Below are 20348 nucleotides of genomic sequence, written 5' to 3' on the forward strand. Positions count from 1 at the left end.
CTGTTCTTGTGTTGCACAGTCTCACTTCATCTTTTCAGACCATGAGATTTAAATGATTGGACAGTTTTCTCAGAAAACCCTAAGTTAGCCAAATTTCTAAGTATCTGCCTTGTGCTCAATTTGGTAGCTTAGTTTGGTGGTGGTTCCACTCCCCCCGCCTTAAAAAAAAAAGAATTCCCAAAAATACAATGAGTTCTTTATATATGTACCTAGTATGCTCGTATCATTTTGCAGAATTGCCTTTGGACTTTCTCCTGAACTTTACACTTGGTCAGGTTGATCTAAGACAACTTGTAAGATGGAAGATAATGTAAGAAAAGTTTATTAAAAAGGATACATGTTAAGCTGCAAGGACAATAGGATAAGATGGTTCAAAAAAGGAAGAATTAAGCATCTGATGTGTTTTAAGATCCTATGAATCAAAAGCAGTGGGAACAGCTACTTCTCCGGAAACACTTGAGCGTTTTCAGTTCAGAGGGTAGGAATACTCTCCCTCCTACAATTACAGCTTTTCAGCTGGCTCTTTGCAATGGGATTCAGTTGTGTGATAATGCTATAACGTATTCTGTCCATTCATCAATGCAGATACATCACTGAGCTTTTTATATCCAGAGAAATAGCATGTATTGGAAAAGTGCACTAAATGCTGAAAAATAATTGCCATGCCTTGTCATGTCTGGGAGAGATCTGGAATTGTGTTCTTTAAAAAGTCAATATTCCACATGGCAATTCTCACCCTCTCCCCTGCCACCAAAGAGCATGTTTATCCTTTCCTTTGAAGAGCTGGTGAGAATTTGGGGCTTTGGTTTTGAGCCTTCTCCTGGATCAGAAATATCAAAATTGATTGTGGAATTTTAATTCAGCTTGTTTGTGCATGAAGTATACTAGTCTTCAGGTGCTGTGTTTTTTTTCAGCAGAATCCCACTTATTTCGTTGTGTTGTTCAAATGATGCTCAGTTAACAAACAGCTGTCCAATATTTTGCATTTTGTTCTCACTGTGATACCATTTATAAAACATTTTACCGAAGGTGACCTATTGGTTTTACTGTGAGGATTTTTAGAGGTAGTGAAATGAAAATACTATTGCTGAAGAAGCTGCTGAAATGTTATACTACTACACCTAGACAGCTCATGGCTTATTTATCATTTAGTCTGCTGCATAGACTTAAGTAAGGCACAGAGAGATCAAGGTCAAAAGTGTCCACCTGCTCTGACTTTCTTGATGCTTGTTCAGAGTGGAACTATTATTGGTTGGCTTTCAGCTGTTAGTGCTCAGTTGTTCTGAAAGTCAAAACCCAGCTGTCACGTCATTTCCTCACAGTGTAAAAAAAGAAAAAAGTCAGATTATTCACACAGGAATATTCAAGTGTCTTCTTGAGAGCACATGCAAACTGTAGGGAAGAGTTGGGCATAAGAGTCATTTTTCTTGTCATGTGCAAAACAGCAGGATTTCTGGAGTGGAAGAAAAAACCTAAAATAAGTATCTAATACTGGAACCTTAATAAAATCTTACAACCAATAGTTTTCAACAGTGTGGATTTTAGACTAGGTTAACTAGGTTAATAACACCTTAGGATAGTTATAAAATTTCCCATACACTTTAATTTGGGAAGACAGGCTGAAATGTTGTGCATCGTGCCCTGAAGTCAAATGACATTATTGCAGTTCCAAGCAGCTGATTATTCCAACCAAATGTGTGAGTAAACAGCGAGACCACTGCCCAGTGCCAGACAAGGCAGCTTGCTCGAAATGCGAGTGGCTAGGTAAGTAATATAGATAACTATACTGAATAGTGTTAGCTAGAGGATCCTGTCCAAAATGCTTAAAAGCTAAATGACAAGCAGGGAGTAAAATAAGGTAAAGTCTCAGAATTAACTAAAACACCATACCTGTGAGAGATTGCAGGAAAAACAACCTTATCAAAGTTGCCAAGTCAAGCGTGGAAACGTAAGGAAGTGTCAGAACAAAGGTTGCCTATGCAGCCTTACGTTGGCCTAGCAGTCTTCAGTGATGTGAGTCACTACTGGTTGTTCCATGGTAACGTGCCATCAATCCGTGTGCAGGGCAGACTTGTCCTCCACTGGTTCTTGCCTGCCTTTGCAAGTAAGTGATTATTTCCGATTGTGTTTTGGGGAGTTTGTTTTTTTCAGAGGTTCTGGGCACTGCAAGCTCTACAAGTGGGGCTGTTCTCCAAACGTGATCACTATCTAACATTAACTTATTTGAAAAGCCTGATAACTAGTTGCCTCAAATCTGATACTGCAAATCTGTGGATACTTGTGACTTTGATCTCTGTTCCTTGCTACCGCATCTACCAAATGAGGATAATACAAAGGGGTCTTCTAGTTCTGTGAGGGGAAAAGTTGTTAGTGTATTTGTAGTAGCCGTTGGTACATCACAGTGAGCACTATAGAACGGCTTAGATGAAAATGTGGTAATTCCAGACTTCAAGTTTTTATAATAAAAAAGGTTGTCAAAGCTTAATTATAAGCCTTGATACCACTTCTGGACACAGCATGTTTTAAAATGAGTAGGAGAGGAGCTAGATCTAACGTTCATACTTGATCTTGCTGTCCCTTTAGCAGAATGACTTTTTGCAGTTGTGTTTTTATAAAAAACCTATTTAGTTACTCCATGTCCTATGTCCTTTAACATTTATTTCCTAGTCCAGAAACCCCGCATTATGACCATATTGTGATGATGAGAGGAATGAGTTTTGGAAAAGGAGGGGAATGGAGATCAGGTGAAGTGCAGAAACTAATCACATGGAGTTGGTGGGTTAGGATTTAAGACGTAGCTAACTTCTTTGCTGCAATTCTGTTGAAACCGCTTTGGAGAGGTAGCGGAGCCTAGAACTCTTCCAGGCAAGCACAGGAACTCCTTTGCGGACAGCATGCCTCTTTGAAGTGCTTTGATACGTTATGTTCTATGAATACACACATTTATATATAATGATACATTTTTTTAAAAGGAAGTCTGTGCACTATATTGATGCTAAACTAGATACAGTATCGTAGAGTAAAAATGTAAAATTCATCAAGATCTGTTGTAACAAGTTTACTTTCTTATTGACAATTTCTTGTTTGTATGTACAATTCCTAATGAACCGAGTAACTCAGCTTCAAGAAATACTATGTTTCCTTGCAGAATAAAAGCCGTCCTCATTCTAGGGGAGAATATAATGTTTACAGTACCTTTCAGAGTCATGAACCTGAGTTTGACTACTTGAAAAGTCTAGAAATTGAGGAAAAAATTAATAAAATTAGGTGGTTACCACAACAGAATGCTGCTCATTTCCTGCTGTCTACAAATGGTAAGGACACTTTATTTTTGCACAAAGAACTTTTTATGTCATTTGAATGTTATCTCACCTGTGATCCACTTGTGGGGTTTTTATGGAGTGTTTTGGGATTGTTTTAATGTCTTCTCTAATTGCATGCAAAATATGTTTTGATTGTAATACTCTGTAAATTACTGTTTTATGAATGTAAAAGTAATGAAGCAGCAACAGAACAGGCATAGTTACAGAGCTACGTTCTGTGGATATACTGACCATGCTATCAATTTACATACCCGGTTACTCTGCTGTATAGTTTTTGTATAAAAGGATTCCCAGTATGCTAAACTGTAGCAGAAATCTGAATTTGACTTGATCATCCTAATTTTGAAATTGATTTTTTTATGATCCCAGATGAATTTTTAATAAAAGCATTTGAAATTGCAACACTGTGGTTACAATGCTGCTCTTGCTTTTCCAATACCAAAACATCATGTGTGCTTTGAAAAGCAACTGTTTAAAAGACAACAGTTACTCTAGGAGTAGTATATTTGTACCATTTTCACTGTGTACCTTAGAAGACATAAAAGCAGTGCAAAAATTACAAGTTGGAAATTACAAGTTTTCATGCATTTTGGTGGTTTTTTTATTTCTTCCAATATTTTAGTAGTGGTTATTAGGTCTGTATGAGCATTAGGTCTGTTTATTTTGATGCGTCATGGAGCAAACTGTAAATGTAAATGCAGAACTGTGTATGAAAAAACTTGCTCTTATTGCCAGAGGAATATGCTTGTTCCTAACAGTTTGGATCACTTTTTGCCTTGTACTTAAATGATTTTATGTAATGGCTGATATTCTACCTGCTATATGAAATTTTAAAAGTGGGAATGACTTCTGTCTACTGGACTTTGAGATTCAAATAATCTTATTTTGATGTAAGTCTTACTAAATTTAAAGCAGTCTTTAAACTGTGTCATCTTAAATGCTTTAAAGATACACAGTAGTTTGGGGAGGAGAGGTTTGTTTCCAGTTAGCTAAGGATCTCCCTCTTGGTGTATACTTACTTTCTGCACTTGGAAAGACTTCCCCAAGTAAGACCTGGGAAGTACACGCCCTTGGACACGGAACCCTAAAATAATGGCGCAGGTCCTGTTGTCGCTCACTGCCTTTGGTTGTCTCTTAGCAGACACCTGCAACAAACTTGGTTTTTAAGGTATGTAGTATAATTCATGGGCTTGTTGGGTTTTTTCCCCTAGCATTTATCCATTAAAAATAATTTGGATAGTCATACAGGGCTTATTGGTGAATTTTGGTAATTGGTGTGTGAAACTTCCCTTGTGAAGGGTCATTTTGGTGAATGGTAGGCATAGGACCTTATTGTTTAGGCAGAAACTTGTATTTTATTCAAACTGAACGCTACATTGGACTTAAAATGGAATTCATCTTTTTTTCCTCTCCATTTACTGATATTTTCATGCATTTCCCATCCGCATCCTCCAAGTGCGTCTGTCTGGTATATTTTTTGTTTGTTTTTCATGTATCAATTCTGCTAAACAACACGGCTGAAGGCAAAGTACTTCAAGTATATGTAGGGAATGCTGCACTCTGAATTTCATTGTTGTTTAAAGGACTCCAGCAGGGTCCTTTCTGTTTCAAGCAGTGGAAACCTAGAAAGATAAATAATATCCACTCTGCTGACTCCATTATTTAGTGATTTTATTTTGAATTTAATTCATTCTCAAGCATGTGAATTTTTGTTGGTTTTAGATAAAACTATTAAATTATGGAAAATAAGTGAAAGGGATAAAAGAGCCGAAGGTTATAATTTAAAAGATGAAGATGGAAGACTTAGGGATCCTTTCAGAATCACAGCACTACGGGTATGTTTCTGCTCTTTGGCTTTAAATATGTTTTTGCATGTACTTCTCTACCTTTGTATCACCAAAGTTGTCAACTGAAATGTCTAGATTAAAAATGATGCTTTGGTCAGGGTCATTGAAAACTTTAATAAAAAATGGAGACAATTCATTATACGCATATAACTGTTAAATAAGGTTCCTCTGGAAAACTTGAGGCAAAATTTCATTATGATAATACTATATTATTAGTTCCCAATAGTTCGTTGGGTTTTTTCCTTGGAACATCTTAGAATATTTGAAATTGATTTTAAATTTAAACTGCTTTTTAAAATTAAAACAAAGTATTTTGTTAGAGACAACCTTCATCCACCTCAGTATATTCAAATTGTAGAAGAAGATATACCAATTTATTGACAGCAATGAAGTATAACAAAATGTTGTTATTCAAGCCTGAAAAAACAGCATTTTGGAGTATTTCTGTCTAGGGCTGCACTACTCTGCCCAGTTCATAGAAAGCATGGACTCATCCTGCTGTGTTCTTAAAATAGTCTAATGTCTTAGTGCAACATGAAGGAAAGTGCAGGGAACACATTTATTTTAAAGGGCTGTAACATTCTGACTTCTCTTCCTGGCCGTGACTGGTCAGTAGAGGATAGTGCTGTGGTGTCGGTGCCACTCACTAGCAAGGAGTAGTAGGTGCCCAGGTCAACCTTTATATCTTCCCGGAGTGCTGCTCTGTGAAATGAGCAGGTAGGGTCCTTCTGTTTGGCTTAAAGCACATGCCATTGTGAATTTAGGAAGAACTCGGCTTTGATTGTATTGATAATTTTTTTTTTTAGTTCAATATTGCTCACATTGAACTTGTTCGGTCTTTTTTCTAAGAGTAAGACTCAAAAATTTAAACAGGGTGCTGGGTATTCTATGGTTAGGTAGCAGGTTTTTTTGTTAGAGGCAAGTTCTGAGCATTTGGAAAACGTAATATATACTTGAATAGTCTTGATATTTTTCCACTTGCATAGTGATGTAGTGGTAAGGTTAGTGCTCCAAACTTGGGGTCATTTAAAGCAGGAGCTCAGGAAATGAAGTCATGTGGGGCTGGGGTTTTTCTTGGGTTTTTTTTATGTTCTTGTTGTTACCATAAATAGGAGTTGAACTGAAGCTCTCGCTACTTTCAAAGCCAGTGCCACTCCTGACACTTGTAGGGACTATACAGTTGTGGGGTTTTTTGCCTTGCTTTTGCTTAAATTGAATATTGAACTGAAGCTTTAGGTATGTGTGAGCCTAATGCATAATCATGTTGGGAAAGGATATTTGCTTCCTCTGGAAAGTGTCTTTCTACTCAGCATGTGGGAGCCAAGATCTCATTGAGTATTCCAATGAAAATATCTAAAAACAAGCAAATAAATTATGATACAATGCCTTAGCCCAGTGGCTGGAAGTAAGGACGGATGAAATTTAGGCCAGAATATGGCCTAATGGTTTTACATGGTACGGGCTATATCACTGAAGGAGTACATTAGCATCTACTTTAAACACTGTAATATATTTAGGAATCATCAAGCTGGATGGGGGGAAGCATCAGAAAGCAAGAACCTCTCTCTTAAAAGTTAGTCTTCTAAATTTGCTGCTTTTCTGGGAAAGGAAGTTTGGGCTGAGCTGCAGACCTTGCCAGGCACTACATCTTACAAGAAGAGATGATGGAATGAACCAAGTCTGCGCAACAGTTGGCAGAAGAGGAAAAAACCTTGCCTAGAGTTACCTCCATAAGTTAAAATGATCAGGTTTTAGAGATCTAGAGTATATGTACCTTGGGCTTTTATGGGCTTTGTTTGCATATTTTGTTACAGAAATATAATTCCCATTTGTCTGTAAAGAAGTAGACATGGAGAAGAAGCAGCACTTCAGAGCTGCATCATCTGCATAGAGACTGTGGCATTTCTAAGTACCATTCCTGATAATTCACATTAATGCATTTTTGATTTCACAGCCAGGCTATGAACGCTCATGTGGTGAGATAGGAAAATTGCCTAATAAAAATTAATGGATTAATTTTAATCATTACAGTTTGATGTAAACAGACTGTGAGATACAAACATGGTGAAAGCAATTACAGAGCTCTTGGATTAATTTGTTTCTTGTTCCAGGAAGACAGATTATCTTGGACACTGTCATAACTTTTTTCTTGGTTGGATGGTGTAAGTCAGTGTTCTGTTGAATTGTATGTACTGGAACTGCGTAGGATGTCCTTGGGCAAACTTAAACTATTCGCTTGCTGGTCAGCAAGCAGGAGCTAGAGGGAAGCTTAATCCACTTGACCCTGACAAACCATGTCACCCTTTAGATCAGCTAGCTGTGGAAGTAGGGCATCCGTGTGTTCCTAAAATCGTACTGACTCTTAAGTGAACAAATTGAGGGTTTTCTTTGCAAACTGTTCTCACCAATTTCACAAGCACCCCTCTAAGATACGGGGTTTATTTTTAAGCTCTTGTTTCAAATTAACATAATCTTCTAATATCGTTAGAAACATACACTATCTTCCTGTTGGATGAGGTACAAAGCTGCTGTATGCGACAGGTAACTTCTGCAGAAGTCAGTGTCTGAGTTTTTGTGTTGGTAGTATTGCAAAGTCAGCATTCATAGGCTATTTTATTACTTTCCTTGCTCAGTGGATTTGAAAAGTGTTTAGTCACTAAATCAAAACAGAAATCTGTGGTGTGCAACTAATTAATATCTTCTGAATCAGAAAACAGTTTTATGCCAAAATTGACTGTTCTTTTTCATGTTTCAGGTGCCAATATTGAAACCCATGGACCTAATGGTAGAAGCAAGTCCCAGAAGGATATTTGCAAATGCACATACTTATCACATAAACTCTATTTCAGTAAATAGTGATCATGAAACATACCTTTCTGCAGATGACCTAAGAATTAACCTATGGCATTTAGAAATCACAGATAGAAGTTTTAGTATCCTTTTTTTGTTCTCTGTGAACACTGGGGCATGTCTAAGTTGTGTATGTTTAAGAGAATCTGTTTAATTTTACTAATTAGAGTAGGTGTTTGGATCTAGGGATTAAAATACAGGATTTTAAAATCTGGAGAGTTTAATACAGTGAAAGCGAGCCTTAGGATACTCTCATTCATTCTTGAGTGCAAGCATTCTTTCAATGGAAAATTGCCAGTAGAAATACCATAGATAGTTTGATTTCTAAAGAGAAATTGAGGAATTTTGGGAGCAGCCTTTATTTGTGGAGTTCAGTCAATTTAAATAAGAGTTGAAAGATTTGAAAAGTAGATCCTTTGTTACTGTAGGTACTTCTTTCCAAAGTTTAAGTTCTCTTAACTAAATGACACTTCTCTTAAAGAAAACAAATTTCAATTCTTCTCCATGTCATATCATATCATTAACTGGATAAAAAATTTTCTAACCATTTTGAAAGGCTGTGTATCCAAAACTAATAGTATGTCCTACATTGACAAATCTGCAGTAAAATAAAAGAAATACTAAATATTAAATAGGTCATAGGCAAGATTTCTGAAGCTTTAGGTAAATAGTTGAAGTATATTTGGTGTCCAATAGGAAGCATTAAGAAGGAGGCTTGAGAGGAGTCTGAAATTATCTCCAGCATCTGTTAAACTTGATTTGTAAAATCTAGTTAGTGGGGGTTTTTTGTTTTGGTTGGTTGGTTTTTTTAATCTACTCAGGTCACTTTACTTTGTGTAGATTGCACACAGTGGAAATTAAGATCTTGCCCTGGTTTTCTACATTGTATTTTTAACATTTTTTAATAATTATCTGCTAGAAGTGATTTGAATGTGAAACGTTACATGTCTTTACAAAAACCTTCCCAGATATTGTAGATATTAAGCCTGCTAACATGGAGGAGCTGACAGAAGTGATCACTGCTGCAGAGTTCCACCCTCATCACTGTAACGTGTTTGTCTACAGTAGTAGCAAAGGAACTATTCGACTTTGTGACATGCGTTCTTCAGCCCTCTGTGATAGGCATTCAAAATGTAAGTTAGGATGCATCTTTGATTTATGGGTTTCTTGCTTTGTTTTCATGCAAGATAGAGTGTATAGGTGTTCTGCTTATAAATAAACATACCAAGTTCTGCTTATTGGTAAAGAGCATACAAGGTAAGGGGTGGTAGTTTTGTAGAATGGAACATTTTAATTGTCTTGTTCTAGGCCATCAACAAGCAGAAGTGTAGCATGAGACAATTGACGATCTGACTCTGCTCCTGTTTACCCATTTATGCATCATAAACTGATGGGAACAAGTGCTTTTGGCACCAGTGAGACCTGTCTTCTGTCCAGACTCAGTCTTGGTGCTTCTCAAAGGTATCTGCTTATCAAATGCCAGTTCAGGGCAGTTTATTCACCTTTGTGCATTAGAAACTGGGCTGATGCTGCCAGAATCCGTTTACTTTGTGACCATTTGCAGCTCCTAGGATAGAATTAATTCTTAAGAATATGCGCTGCATTTGAAGCGAGTTTCCAGGGGTGAAAGGTGAATGCTCTTTAGTCTGCTCAGCCACATAAACTTATGTAGGTGAGGAAAGCTTTTCTATTGAAGTCATAAGGATAACTGCCTGTGCCTTGCACGCAGCCTCTTGTTTCTTGTTCGCTGCTGTAATAGTTGTGGTTTATTAGTATTACTAGTCCTGTGGGGTGACCTACCATACTGATATTTGCAGGTAAGCTTTCTATAGTGCAGATAAGGTTTTCTTGTTGGTGGAAGGAAATATTTGTGCAATGGGAAATGTAGAATGCTAGGCCACTTCATCTATTTGACTTAGTGTTGCATTAAATTACTTAGAAGCACTTTATTTTTTAACTGCTTGTCACTGAATAACACCCTGTTAAAAGGGGTCTATTCAAAAGTGAAATAAGTAGTTCTGGGTAGCTTGTGTCATGAAACGTTGACTTCAAAGATTGACTCTTCAATTTAAATAATGTATTTCTTTATCTGCTTTGTAAAACCATACAAATTGCATTTCAAGTGTAGATACTAATATTTCATTTCAGTAGGTTGTGTTGTACAACTTTTGTTCAGATCTAAAGAAAAGTACGTTGTACGGTAGTCTCAAAATGCATGGGTCGTGCATTAAGATACTGTGTTTGGGATGCTGGTGTTCTCATCTGCTCTTGGTCGACATGATTTATAGGTCAGTTCTAATGTTTGCTGTACCCATGTGCTGTTTTTCAACTTTTTTCTCTGATTCATCCTTAAGACCTGTGAATAGTAGTTTGCTGATGCTATGCTCCAGTTGAGAATGTTGGAGATAGGCATCTAGCAATCTCATGACTAAGAGCATAGCATTGTTTAAAAAAAAAATTATTTTTTAAAAGTATTTAACAGCAACTTTCTTTAAAAAGAGACTAGTATATTGATTTAAAGTTTTCCAAGGACCAAAAAATGTTCAAAGCTGTGAAACTTGGTGTTGGTTTCATTTGTAATTGTGTCTTCTATTTACAGTTTTTGAAGAACCTGAAGATCCTAGCAGCAGATCATTTTTTTCAGAAATAATATCATCGATATCTGATGTAAAATTCAGTCACAGTGGTCGATACATGATGACAAGAGACTACCTTTCTGTTAAAGTATGGGATCTCAATATGGAAAACAGGCCTGTAGAGACATATCAAGTATGGTGTTCAAGTTTTCTTAAATATCCCTTCCTTTCCCTTTTCTTCTCTTTCTTTATATCTAATACCAATTTAAATGTTCCAAAAAGGTTCATGAGTATCTTCGAAGCAAGCTTTGTTCCCTTTACGAAAATGACTGCATCTTCGACAAATTTGAATGCTGCTGGAACGGTTCTGATAGGTAAGTTGGGGGGATTGTTTCGTTTTGGTTTTTTTGTTTTTCCCTCAGCATTAGGAATTTGGTTTCCAATCTTGAAACCCATTAGCAGTACTTAACTTTAAGGATGTAAGTAGTTACATTCAAATCAACTGTGGTTTTTGGTTTTGGTTTTGTTTTTTGCAAAAAGACTTCATTTTTCAATCCTCCACCCTCCAGTTGCAAAGTGGAATAAACTTTTTTGTGTCAGTTTGCTTCTAATGTGAATTATTGTTGGAGTTTTATATAGTCAAGACCGGCCATTTCAAACCATGAAAATGTGACTCAGTTTCATTCTTGAAGTGTATACAAGAACATGCATTCAGTGTCTTGCAAATTCAGTCGTCTTTCCCTGTTTTCTGTAGGCTAAAGAAGATAAAACTGCGTTAGATAATTACTCGTATTTGTTGCAAACAGTGGAAATGCCTTGTCTTGCCTGCAAGTTTTGGAAGCATTATAATCAGATAGCAAAGCCACTGTACTGGCACACGTGGTGTATGTTTCCTGTCACTAGCTATGGTAATATTAGCTACCTGTTAAAATGCTTCCAGAACCCGTGGATGAGATCGTGGCAGATCTGGAGCTTATATCTGGATTCTTTGTGGTGGCTTGCCTCGGGGATTCTTCTCTTTTTTTTTGTGGGAGTTTTATGAGTATATCTGAAATACCTAGAACAGTGGCTTGTCTGCTACTAAATGCTTGCAAGCTGTTCTATGAAAAGGTATCAGTTTTGATTTGACAGTAACAGGATCAGCCTGTGAAACAAGCTTTGGCCTAAATCTTATCAAATATTGAAGAACAAAAGATCCACCCTATAGTTTAGATGGGAACAGTGATCAGGGAAGTCAAATCTCATAAGCTGTGCACAGGAGTCAGCAAAGAAAGTGAAACCTACCTGCATTGTTATTGCAGTGATGTTGAGATTGCATGTACTGCTACATGCCACTTACGTCCTAATTTCTTAAGTAAACAATATTAAAGAAAACTGGTTACTCTGAATACCAGGTTGCAAGGGGCTGAGGTTGCAAGTGGCTTTGAGTTACTGAGGGCAGAAATATGCTGTATCAGTCAGTTTACAAAAAAAAAGAATTGCTAGCAGTATTTACAATATCTAACATAAAATTCATGAAGGAAGTGGTGTATGTTTTTCACTAAGCTAAAATGCAAGAAAGCTGACCCTTTTTTCTATGTTTTTTTCAAGCAACTCCAGTCAATATTTTTTGGAGGGGTAAAAAAAAAAAGTCAAAGCAAGGTCATCTCATTTTAACATAAGAACATAAGTTGTCATAGAAGTTGTGACACTCACCTCCCTTTGAAAAAGAAAAACAATATTTCACTCAGTGCATTCCCTAGTACAATCTGAGTGGTATATGTTGTGGTAATAGTATCTCATTCTCATCCTAGTCATTAATTTTTTCATGCCATAAAGACAATGTGTGTCAGCAAATAAGATGATAAGGGTGAGGTGGTTGCGATTTTGACAACCTGTGGGAAACGGCTTTTCCAGTTTCCAGTGGTAGAGATAAGTGTTCAATACAGAAAATAATGAACAACTCGCTCAATTTCAAGCATATTTTTGTGAGAGCTACAAACAAGTTGTCCATTAGATACATGAAAGCATTTTCAGATGCAAATTTTTTTCTGCCTCGTTCAGAAGCAAATTTGATACAAATTTGTACAGAAACTCTGAATTGTTTCTGCAGGGCTGCATCACACATTCACATAAGGGGTTTCTTTTACTGCTTCAAGACAATTTTTCATAATTACTCCACTGGCATGCTCATTGTTAACATGTGCACAGTGCCAAGGAAGGCGCTTTCATTTGTGATAGTCTGCTGAAATTAAGCAGTTTACAATGGCTTTGCTTCTGCCGTAACTTTTGTGACCACGGGATAAAGGGTAGAGTAGCAACGGTAAAACCCGCTTTGCTGACATTAAGATGGATAAAGCGTAAGACTGCTGCTGAGTGCCAGTGGCAGGAGAGGGGACCAGGGGGAGACCTGGCAGAGAACGTGGTGGAGTGGAAGCTGAAGTCCAAAGCCAGAGTTGAGCAAAGGTGTACATCAGAGAGGAAGGGAGTGTAATGCCACATACTGGTCATGAACTTGGTCTGACAGTCACTTTGTGTGTAAGGGAGAGAAGATGGGGGTTGAATACTATTTCTGGAATTCTAATAAGATTTGCCTTTCTTCTGCTTTTAAACAGTGCTATCATGACTGGATCTTACAACAATTTCTTTAGAATGTTTGACCGAAACACGCGACGGGATATCACTCTAGAAGCATCCAGGGAGAGCAGCAAACCTCGTGCCATCTTAAAGCCACGTAAAGTGTGTACAGGTGGTAAAAGAAAGAAGGATGAAATAAGCGTTGACAGTCTGGACTTCAACAAGAAGATTCTTCATACAGCGTGGCATCCCATGGAGAACATCATTGCTGTAGCTGCCACCAATAATTTGTATATATTCCAGGACAAAATTAACTAAAAATGACTTACTTGAGGACAGAGTCGTCGTCTTGCATAGTTAAGCTCAGTTGTTTATCTGTAAAAGAGAAGGCCACCTTGTCCTACCAGTGAAGAACATTGATGCACTTACTTCCCTTTAGATAAAGGAGAGGATCTGGCCTGGTTTTTGAGTTCACGGTATAGTTCTGCCTTCGGTGGGGGTAGGGAGTGTCAGCCGCAGTTTTCTGGGAGAAACCCTCCAGAGGCAGAATTGATGGACAGTGCTCAATAAGGCCAATACTCAAAACAAATGTATTTATTTAAGTCTGAGCCTTCCTTTCCAGTTTATAGACCAAAAATTTAACACCCAAGAAGAAAAAATTGTCATAAAAATGTAATTTCTATCTCTTGCGCTCTTTCTCTGCTGTAATATTTGGGCCTTTCAAAACATATATTGTGCTTAATGCCTGTAAACATTCCTCCTCTGGCCTGTATCTAGGCTTAGGTGTTTTTACCTTTGAGCACTTAGGTAGGTCTTGAGTTGGGTTCGTAGACAGGTTTCCATGAATATTTACTCACCAACTGTATCTATAACCACACCTTCTGGTGTAAACCACTTAATAAAATAACAAACTATAAAAAGAGTTTTTAAATCTGAAGGTATGTATTCAGTCTTTTTATTTTTTTTTTATTGCATGTACTGAGATTGTGCAAAATAATTCTGATGGGCAGATTTGACAATGTTTGCCCCAAAACATTGATTTTTGGCAGACTAATACAAACTTTTTTGTGTAGTATTTCAAATTCTAAATTTAGAGTTTCCATGAAATTGTCACTTAGTTTAAGTTGCACTGGTTTTCTTGTAAAATGCTATCTGTGTACCAAGTAGGAGATTGAAAAAGTTAGTATAAAGACATCCACAGCCTTAACAGAAAGTGACTACCTTGCACAGAAGGGAAAACAAAACATTTAACAAAATTTCTTCTTTGAAGATAAAAATTCAGTTTATCTGATGCCTCTCAGTGTTAGATAGAGACATACCTTATGTGCATTATGTTTTTTAACCTTTTTAGTATTCGTCATGAAGATATAGTTTATTTTAAATATTGGGCATAATATAATGTATTTCACGTTGCAGTTCAAGCCAGCAAAAAAAAAACCACCAACTATCTTGATTATGCCAAGCAGCAACGCAGCTTAATACATTTTAGCACGTTCCGACTTTAACACCGAGATGTCGGAAAACGCTGAGGCTACGAGCTGGTGTTAACTGCGGTTGTTGTAACTCTTCTTGCTAACTTTTTTTTAAGCCTTAGGTACTTTTTTTTTTCCTTCTCCCTCCAAAGAGGCCTAAAATGCATCAACCTTCTCTTCAGCCCAGACTAGCCTGGGTGAGCAGCTGTTCCTGAAGCTGTCGCAGCACGTTTTAGTAGCATCGAGTAGCTAGACATTACGCTCTGTGAAATGTGCCTGCAAATTAGAAATTCTTTCTGAAAAAGGAGATCCCTTGAGCTTCCCAGATGAAACACAGAAGTGTGGTTTACACTCCATTTTTCTTAAAATGAAGGTGTATTATGATTACTGAATCAGATCTGCATATGCAAGAGCAAAATGTCTCCGTTCTTACCCTCCCGATTAATGTCCATAGAGTGCCACTCTTGTTCACAGTAAGCTAGTAAGTACAACTAACTTTGAGGTTCTACAAATAAAGTTTAAATTAAAAAAATCTTATACTGTATATTGGTTGTGACACTATTTGAAAATCTTGAAATGTGGAACTTCTGGGTCACTAAAGCATTAGATTTGACCTTGTTCCTAAAATACATAATAGAGCTAATACAATGGGATTGTACATACTTGTTCAATTATTTTGACCAAAAAGTTTAATAAATTTTAAATGTTTACCTGGACTTGCTCTGTGTATTTTGGCAACTTTTTCTTCCGTTTGTGACATAATTGGCCAAAAGAGCCAACCTGAAGATTGTTTGTATTTCCATTTTAAATGGTTAGTTTTTGAATGGTCATACCTCTAACTCGGAAAGCTGTCTGTTCATATTCAGTGAATATATCAGTGCTGTCTATTTTTGATCTATTTTTTCAGCAAATGTAAGTGGAATATGAGTAAAAAGAAAAAGAATATGATGAAATCTTCTATTATATAAGACATGATTTGCTTGTACCACTTTCAATTAAATAGTTTTTGATGATTCATGAAATTTTTATCATTTCATTTTATCTAAAAACAGGTTTTACTGTCAATTTGATAAAATTATTGTTCTTTCAGATATTTGCCCAAAGCCACCCTTGACTTCTGGGACCATTTCAAGAGCATTGCACTACCCGCACTTACAACGTCCTGAACGGTTAACTTCCAGGAGGTAGAGCGTCTCGTAGGTGAAGTGTGACGGGGTGGTAGGGATGCTGCGCTACCGGTGCGGCGCGTGGCTCTGAGGTGTGGAAGACCCCTACCGCGCCTTCCGACGGGTGGCGAGCTACGTACAAAGGACAGATCCGCCGTTCCGTTCCGCAGATGTTTCCTTCAGGCCTCAGTTGTCTTTGAGGAAATAACTGGAAGAGCAGAAGTTGTCTGTACTAGAAATTAGAGGTAAGGTTTTTGAAAATTGCTTTAAACAGTCACTTATTTGGGTATGATGAATCCTTAACGCCGGATTAACTAGGGATTCAGTGAACGTTTCTGTAGATCTGGGGGTTTCGTAGATAATCCTCACCTCGCAAGACTTGTGCCTGTGTTTTAAATTGTCAGCGTAGTTGCTCTTTAGTGAGCAGAAAGCTGGCACCTGTGATTGCTGGTTACGTGGCGAAAAAGTGTCGGGAGAAGATGAGCCGCCCTCTCAAAGGTCTGCTGCTTCCTCTCGGGAATGGGTTTGGAAGTGGCAGGAATGGGATTTAAGATTAAACTCTGAATTCCATTCTCATTTTACACTGAGCACAAACACACACAGACTGAGAGAAGCAGAATTCCTCATGGAAGTGCCGAGTGGCTCCAGAAAAAACACTTGGTAAGGTGAAGTAAGAAAGGTGACCGTGTGTAAATACAGCCCTGGGGGCTCTGCCCGAGGGCGGGGGGTCGGCGGTGACGCACAGCGGTTTCTGAAGAGCGGGACCTGGAATCGGTGCCCGGGGACCAGCGCCTGCCCCTGCGCCGGTGGCCGCGCTCCTTCGGACGCCGACCTGCGCTGGGGGGCTGGGGGCGCGCGGGCTGCGCTCGCACTCGGCGAGCGGGTGGTGAGGGGTGCTGCGCGTGGCTGGAGGACAGCTGAAACTTTGCAACCTGACGAAACAAAATGCGCTTCCGAAGAGTTCAGGCACGTAATTTGTACTTTTAATTTCCCAGGGAAAGGAAGTCGGGAGGGGGTTGAGAGCAGGCCTCCCAGGGGAGGCGGGAGTCGCGGCTGGGAGCCGGCGTGCTCCAGCCCTCACCCAGGCTCGCCCCGCTTGCAGAACGGGGGCGTTCGTGAGCGTAAGCTACCCAGGGCACTGTTCTCTGTGGTCTGTGACTTCTGTCAGGTGGCTATCCTTCAGACAATCTGGTGTGTTATGTGCTGGAACACTATTTTCAGGCTCAAAAGTCAGAGAAATTGTTTCTATCAAGCTTTTAAACAAAGGTCCTTGTCTGGTACCCTGCCCAAAGGCTGTATCTAGAAGTGAAGTAACGTTCCAGACTCCCTGGCGGGTGTGCAAGGACCTTCCCGTGGAACTGCCCTGGCCTGGAATTGCAGAAGGGAGGCGAGCGGTGTTTTCCTGTGCCCACGATTACCCCTGCATCACCACATAAATCCCAGCGCCGGTGGGTTGGGTTTCTTGCTCTCTCGAAGGGTTTCCACCTCCTGGCTCTTCGAGCGGCCTGGCAGCAGCTCTCTGGAGGCCGGGGTGTGGGCCGGGGGACGATCCCCATCTCCACGGATGGGGCCGGGGAAGACGAGCAAGCGTCGCCTTGTGAGCAGGAATTCATAACCCGGCAGCCGGCGGGCATGCAGCTGTGCGGACAGCCTGCAGTCGGGAGCACCCCTGGAAGTGCGCTGTGCTTAAAATGCCACTTACTTACGCCATGACCTTTTTTTTTTTTTAAAAAAAAAAGAAAATAACTTTAGTTGCAAAATTGACTGAATTTTCCATTTCCTCTGGTATGAAGTGTGAGAATCAAAGGGCTTAAAGTCTTCAGTGCAAATTTTGTCAATATATAGCGTGTTAAGGCAGTTCTAGGCCATTTCTTTCAGTATTTATATTTCTTTTGGACTACTTGTCCACCGGTTCCATGTGCACTTTAAAGCAGTTTTCAAAAATTGATAACTGAAATTTGTATGAGGCACCTATTACAGAAATCAATGTTGAAAACGCAAAGGCAAAAGGCCAACATTTGACCCTGGAAACCTGATGTAGCTCTGTAAGAGTGCCTTGAGCAATAATTGGATGATAATGTCAAATATTTTGCTAGTTTAATGGCATCATGATGACTAGGTTGGTTTGGGTTTTTTTTTTAATTAACTTTGCTTCTTTCAATCATGTTAAAAATAATTATTATATGTACACTATTTCAGCTTGGGTCAGGGCAGCCTAAGAGTTTGCTACTATAGACATAACCTCTGATTCAGAAGTTGCCCATCTGATGATTGTTTTAGGTGTTTCACACATTGTTTTTTTCCGAAATGGGTAATCGACACCTTGGGCATGTCATAGAAATACAGTGGATAGCGGGTTGAATATGCGGTTTTCCCAACGATGATCCTAAAAATGTGCGTAAATGTAGTGCTAATGGCTGCATGATAGTTGTGTAAGTCGGCGCTCCAGAACCTGAGTACAGCAAGTGGGATCCCAGAGTACACCTTGCTGCTGTATTCTTGATGAAATAGCGAGTCACGGTCCAGATTATCTGCAAAACAAGTATCTGTATGTATTACCTTCAATTTTCTGTAATAACTGAAAAATGAACAAAATACTTCTGCTTGATAGCTTTAGGAAAAGTAGCACACGCTTGCACACATGCATTGAAAAGCTCTGTTGAAACTATACTCATCCACTGCAAGATCAAGGACATCGGATCAGATCCTCAGAGATAATTATGCATGTAATTCTAATTAAAATCAATGCAAATTAAGAATGAGTAAGAATGAAATGTGTAACTACCTCTAAAATCCTCATTCATTGTGCCTAATCTGAAAAAAAAGTTGACCATCTGCGAATGTTTGTGGAACAAGAGACCGAGAGGACTTTTCTGCCGCCTTCCTTCTCCCTGTTCCTGTCTCGAACCGTTTGCTCCAGTTTGACCACAACGATTTTAGAGAACGTTCGGCAGCGAGCGAGGGTTTTATCTAGGCGGCGACGGCCTGCTGGGCCGAGACCAACGTTGTAGAGGCTGATGTACTCCTCTGCGTGATCCCAAGGGATGGTGGAGCTGATGGAATAATAATTTAAAAAAGCACACTGTAACATAAACCACTCCTCATTTCAAATCAAAGCAGCAACGTAGATTAGAAATGTTTTCTCAGCAGCTGTGAGAGGTAATAGATATGCCACTTGTCAAGGTGCTGGTAACGATAAAGATGCAAATAGCATGGTTTAAACCTACAGAGCGTTTTTTTCATTTTACGCCTATAATCTGCGGTAACGGTTACATAGGACATGAAAGCGTAACAAGAAAGGTGACGCGGGTAGGGCTGCGCTGGGCTGTTTCGGTTTGCCAGCGTGACGATGTGCTCTGGCTGCTTCCGATCCCACCTTCGCTTTCAGCGTTCGGGCTCCAGCCTGGGATGGAGGGTTTCCAGCTACTGCAAGAACGTTAACAAACGTCTACTTCGCAAGTCTTTCAGGGGGGTAACTCTGTTCCGTCCACACAGGATTTCTTTGCTTCTGTGTTAAAAAGAGAAAGGAGAAAAGAACAATGAACCGATGTAGTTCCTTTGCTCACAACAGATACCTTCACAGAACTGCATTTTGCAATGCATAATAGGAGTATTCACGCGAGTATTACTTCAGTGTAATTCTAAGATGCCTTTAACAGTTTCTGTGAATCTTTGTTAAAATACCAGTCGTAAAAGAATATGAACCCACAGAACTTCCAGTGCAGCCGGTGTATCTTCACTTTCAGTGAAAATAAGAAATACTTAACACAAATGAAAAAGGAAAATGGTAAGGTTAAGTAAAATGTGAACGTGGGCACATGCTGGAGCTCGCAGAATACCCCACGCTACCCGCTGTAATTCAAGGAACGTTGGGTAAGTTGTTGGGGTTTCAGCAGTATTTAAGGAATCTTTTATGTAAATTTGGATGCAATGGTATAAAAAAAAATCTTGCTTTTTCAAAGTGGGAGCAGCAGTTGATCTAATAGTAATTCTGATACCAATGTTTTTAATACTATTTTGGTGGAAACTCCAACTGTAGTCAGATTTTAAAAAACTGTCTGATTTCACATATGGGAAATACTATTCAGAAATTAAAATAATTCTATAAATCCACTTTTTATTGCACATACAGTAAAAAACCCCAAAGAGATCCTGGTCCTCCTGTAGAAGGTGTGTAATGGAATTCATACAAGTGAGAAGAAGTGATTTACTGCCGTGGCAGGTGACACGCGTGTGCTGGGCTGCGCAGCAGCGTCTGGCCCCACAGCTGCGGTGATGCTGGCGACGGCAGGACACGGCTCACGTCGTATCATGAGGTGCCCACAAACCACATTTTTACAGGTTCCATTTCAGGCACAGAAGAATAAGTCAGTACTGCTACATAAGGACAAAAATAAAGCAGAAAGCAAATTTATTTTTAAATCATGACAATGGTACAAAGTAGAATATGTATTTGCAAGTTCAATGAGCTTCTGTTTACTGAGTGACTTCTACTTGACAGCTTAGCCATATTCAGGTTTAAGAATAAGCAATGAAGTCATTTTCTACAGAAACTTTT

The 20348-nt window shown here is 39.0% G+C and overlaps 1 protein-coding gene and 1 long non-coding RNA gene across 6 annotated transcripts in view; one reads left to right on the top strand and one right to left on the bottom strand.

The window, feature by feature from the left end:
• Positions 1-15340, top strand: part of PPP2R2D (protein phosphatase 2 regulatory subunit Bdelta) — a 29230-nt gene extending 13890 nt beyond the window's left edge. For 2 of the 5 annotated variants that reach the window (XM_075155309.1, XM_075155311.1), the window contains 5 exons: positions 7926-8103; positions 8989-9153; positions 10620-10789; positions 10879-10970; positions 13191-15340. In XM_075155309.1, coding sequence (XP_075011410.1) covers positions 7926-8103; positions 8989-9153; positions 10620-10789; positions 10879-10970; positions 13191-13470 — 885 coding nt within the window. In that variant the 3' untranslated portion in view covers positions 13471-15340. Of the gene's footprint in view, positions 1-3148; positions 3315-5045; positions 5159-5178; positions 7333-7925; positions 8104-8988; positions 9154-10619; positions 10790-10878; positions 10971-13190 lie in introns of those variants that run through there. The other 3 variants (XM_075155308.1, XM_075155310.1, XM_075155312.1) reach the window with 3 other exon arrangements.
• Positions 15341-17524: 2184 nt separating this feature from the next.
• LOC142084504 (uncharacterized) lies at positions 17525-20159 on the bottom strand. The gene is made up of 2 exons (XR_012674385.1): positions 18576-20159; positions 17525-18321 (listed from the first exon to the last, which is right to left on the bottom strand). It is a non-coding gene; the product is annotated as an uncharacterized LOC142084504 (long non-coding RNA).
• Between the last annotated feature and the right edge of the window lie 189 nt (positions 20160-20348).

This window comes from Calonectris borealis, chromosome 7 (genome assembly GCF_964195595.1).
Source record: "Calonectris borealis chromosome 7, bCalBor7.hap1.2, whole genome shotgun sequence".
NCBI lineage: Eukaryota > Metazoa > Chordata > Aves > Procellariiformes > Procellariidae > Calonectris > Calonectris borealis.